Source organism: Elephantulus edwardii, unplaced genomic scaffold (genome assembly GCF_000299155.1).
Source record: "Elephantulus edwardii isolate Elephantulus edwardi_28Jun2011 unplaced genomic scaffold, EleEdw1.0 scaffold00145, whole genome shotgun sequence".
NCBI lineage: Eukaryota > Metazoa > Chordata > Mammalia > Macroscelidea > Macroscelididae > Elephantulus > Elephantulus edwardii.
The window spans coordinates 8,380,447-8,384,640 of NW_006399895.1; the positions used below are offsets into that span (position 1 = coordinate 8,380,447).

The window sequence follows — 4,194 nt, forward strand, 5'->3', positions numbered from 1 at the left end:
GATTCAGTGACTGGGGTAATCGGGATGGGTGTGTCAGAGGCGGTGAGGTTGGCGCAGGATAGAGCAGGGTTTAGGGCTGTTGTGCATAGGGTCGCTATGAGTCGAAAACGACTCGACGGCACATAACAACAACAATGTTAGGATTAATTCTGAGAGTGGAAGTTTCTCTACAAGAAAAACACATCAGTGCAATGGCAGAAAAGAACAGAAAGGCCTCTCAAAAAATAGCAGTGACACAAACTAGGAATCCATCTTAGAAGTCGTGTTAACAGAGAAAATATCTTCATATGACTTTGATGAGAGTAGCTACGGAGCTCCTGGAGTCTTTATTATAACCCAAAGGATTTTTATTGGTGACTCCTCAGAAGATGACCAGGCCTTTCTTCCTGGTTTGTCTTAGTCTGGATGGACTGCAGAAACCCATTTAGCATCATAGCAATTTATTAGCCTTATCAGATACCTTTGGATAACAAATTAAATAAATTCAAATTATTATTACTTCCAGCAAGACATGGATGCTAGGAAGATCGGTATTGTAACGGTATTGTAACTGTAATAGTTAATCTGAAATCAACTCTGATGTTGCTACATAAAACTTTTGACAAAAGCTTACATAATAATTGACCATGGCTTGTTGCCATAGAGTCATAACTGACTAAAAGCTGACCCTCCAGCAGGTTTTTCAAGGACTGTGAATCATTTGCACAAGAAGAGAGGGCTCATCTTTCTCCCATGGAGCATCTGGTGAATTTGAACCTGTTTCTTTAGAGTTGACACATCACAGCTTCCTACCCATTAAGTCCCCAGAGCTTCTTAATAATGAATGTTATTGTTGTTTGTTATGTGTCATTGAGTCAGAATCAACTCAGAGCTGACCCCTCAGTGCTTTTCAGAGGCTGTAAAATGCTTGAGAGGAAATTGCCCATCATTTTTCTACAGAGCAATTGGTGGATTTAAACCACCTGCCTTTTTATTGCCAGCACCGCACTGTTCACTAGGCCTAGATAGTGATTAAGAAGGAGGACAATGTAATTCCAATTTCAAAATTGATTGCATTGTTTCTAATGTAAAAAAGAACAAAATCACCTATCATAGCTATTATTGCTGTTGTTGTTGTGTACTGTCAAGTTGAACTGACCCATAGTGACCCTCCAGCAGATTTTCAGAACGTTAATTGCACAAGATGAGATTGCCTATTCTTCTGCCATAGAGCAGCTGGTGAATTGAATAATGTGCTTTGGGATTGCAACGCATTTACCTAGGCCAGAGCATAAGTCATGTAAACATTTTTAATAAAAAGTTTCACAGTGAGTGACTTGAAAAATCCAATTATAATTCTTGAATCTGAGTTTGCTGTACCAGTCTCTCTGTGTGTATATATGTTTGCAATTTTTATGGCAAATGTTTTTAATGCAATCTATAGCCATATTTATGTAATTGGGGGAGGGGGAGTATGTGTACATTCACGCTCGTGTGTATGTTTATAAATAAATACTTGTGGAAAAACACAGATAAATATATATGTTACTCTTCTTACTTTTTAAAAAGTATATTTTACTTTAAAGAACTGTGCCTAAAAGAAAATTGGTTTTGCCTGAAAGAAAATATTAAGCAATAAGCCTTATGGGAGTTCTGGTGGCCTAGTCGCAAGAAGCTGCAGTACAATCACAAAGGTGCATAGTTTGAATCCACCAGATGCTCTGCTGGAGAAGGAGGGGCCATCTCTTCCTATGACAGTGAGATCTGACTCGATGGTACACAACAAGAAAAGAAAAAAACCTAAAAGAAAATTATAGAGAAAGGTTATATGAAGTGGACATGGTTCCCATGTTAAGTGAAAATTCTAGGGCAGAAAACTGTGTATAATAAAAATGTATTCATGTGAAATATACCAAAATATTTACAACAGGAAATTGTCATTTTATTTATATTTATTGTTACTTTCCACATATCCTATAATGAGCTTCATTAACTTCCACAATGGGGAAAATATTTTAAATAAGCAATCCAGTTTGTGTGATGGGAAGAATGAGTAAATGATGATAGTCTTACTTAATTTGTAATCAATGTGTTTGCTTATAGGCGCAATAACCATGGCTTTGCTAGAAAACTTGGTGGCAGGAAATGTTTATATTGTCAAGATATCAGCATCCAATGAGGTGGGCGAAGGACCTTTTTCAAACTCTGTGGAACTGGCTGTTCTTCCAAAAGAGACTTCTGAATCAAATCAGAGACCCAAACGTTTAGATTCTGCTGATGCCAAAGGTCTGTATATTATCAGTCATTTTTATTTTTATGGAGGAAAAACAAAAATAACTTTTTGTTCCCTAGCTCCCTTTTTTTTGGAAGCAGGAGTGGCATCCACTTCCTAAACAACATGCCTCTGGAAACTCTATGATGAACTTTGATAAATGATGATAGTTATGATCTCATAGGGATACTGTGAGTCATAGTTGACATTATGGTAATCAACAACAAGTTCCCTTTTTAGATCTTATTGTTGCAATGTCCTTAAGCCTGTACTTTGTTCCTTGACTTGTTGCTGGTGAGGTACTGATGTGATGGGGCTGCATGGCTCTCTCCTTTACTTCTAGAACAAGACAAAATTACCTCAGAATTAACTGCAGTTCTCAGACCATTGCATTCCCAGTTACTTCTTTTCCCAGCTGTGCTGCAGCCACTGAGAAAGATGAGCCACACCACCCGTAAACTGATGGAAGTAGGCTTCTTGGGAGGTTTCATGGAAATAAACAGCAGTGGTGCTTGTGGTGGTCAAGCTAAGAAGAACATGGTGTTCATTAAGAGTTTTCACCACATAGAAACAGCTTTTCCATAGAGAAAGTTGTTTCTCTCTGGAAAAGTAACTTGGGAGAATATAACTCTTTAAAGAGCTACCTCACCCCACTATTCAGAGTAGCTTTACTTCTCTGTTCTGAAAAAAAGCCGGAAGAGGGGGTTCCTGTGGTATAAGACTAGACATACCCTTTTCCTCCTCTCTGGGAGAGTTGACAGGGAGGTGAAGGAGACAGTTTCAATGAAGATATTGCCAGCTAAACTCAGGATAGGATTAAGCGTTCTTATGTACATGGAATTTAGTCAGTTTCTCCCTCTCTCCCCTTTCCCCTCTCCCCTCCCCTCCTTTCTCTGTGTGTGTGTGTGGAGAAAGAGTATGTGAGAGGGAGACAGAGAAGAATTGAGCAATTAATTAAACAGTCAAGAGGAAAGCTGCAATTACCATTTATATATCTCGTAAGGGGGAACTGGGAGTAAGGTTCATACTTAGCTCTCAGATGCCTGGTTATTCAGATGGTCTAGGACCGAGCCTGGACTGTGCCTGAGACCTTGTTAACCATGCTGAAGCGCTGCTCCCACCTCAGACCCAGAAGTTAGTATCTGCTTTTTCACAAGAGTTACAGATGATTCGCCTGCACATAAAATTTAAGAAGCACTTCTCTATTTTACAGAAATAGAAAACTAATCTCTATACTACTCTACCTTAAAGGAAATGTGACATGAAAGTTATCATTTGATCCATCAAATGTCTATTATATTATATTATATTATATTATATTATATTATATTATATTATATTACCTTTTAGCATTATAAATTATGAACTGATATTAATGTTTGATACATATTATTACATGAGAATAGTATGGTTTGAATTCACATTTAGAATATTCAGTATTAGAAGATATACTGATCTCTGAGATCACTAAAGAGAAGTATTTATGTCTTTTCTGCCCACCCAAAGATGTCACTTTTTTTTCCTTTGAGATGAAGAAACATTTTAGAAAAGAGAATATATATATCCCATAATTATCATCAGTGGGATTGATTCTGAGTACATTTATTTCCTGTCTAGCTTATTCAGGCTATTACCATCTGGACCAGAAATCGATGACCGGCATTGCTGTAGGTGTTGGTATAGCCTTGACCTGCATCCTCGTCTGTGTTCTCATCTTGATTTACCGGAGTAAAGCCAGGTGCGTTTCTATTACTGGAGGCACTGACATGATTAAATACATTTAAATTCAGTAGCCATTGGGAACAAATTAAATCAGGAGCCTTTTAGAGTAACATATTTTTCTACTTTAAAACATAATATTACTTGGGTTCTTAAAGCTATAGATAGATACTCACTTAAGAGGGCCGATTATTTTCTTGCCATTTGGAAAACATGACTTTGTT

General features: G+C 37.5%; 1 protein-coding gene across 1 annotated transcript in view; it reads left to right on the forward strand.

Moving 5' to 3' along the window:
• Positions 1 to 4,194, forward strand: part of PRTG (protogenin) — a 197,557-nt gene that overhangs the window by 176,670 nt on the left and 16,693 nt on the right. The window contains exons 16-17 of the mRNA XM_006894535.1: positions 2,083 to 2,265; positions 3,869 to 3,989. Coding sequence (XP_006894597.1) covers positions 2,083 to 2,265; positions 3,869 to 3,989 — 304 coding nt within the window. The remainder of the gene's footprint in view (positions 1 to 2,082; positions 2,266 to 3,868; positions 3,990 to 4,194) is intronic.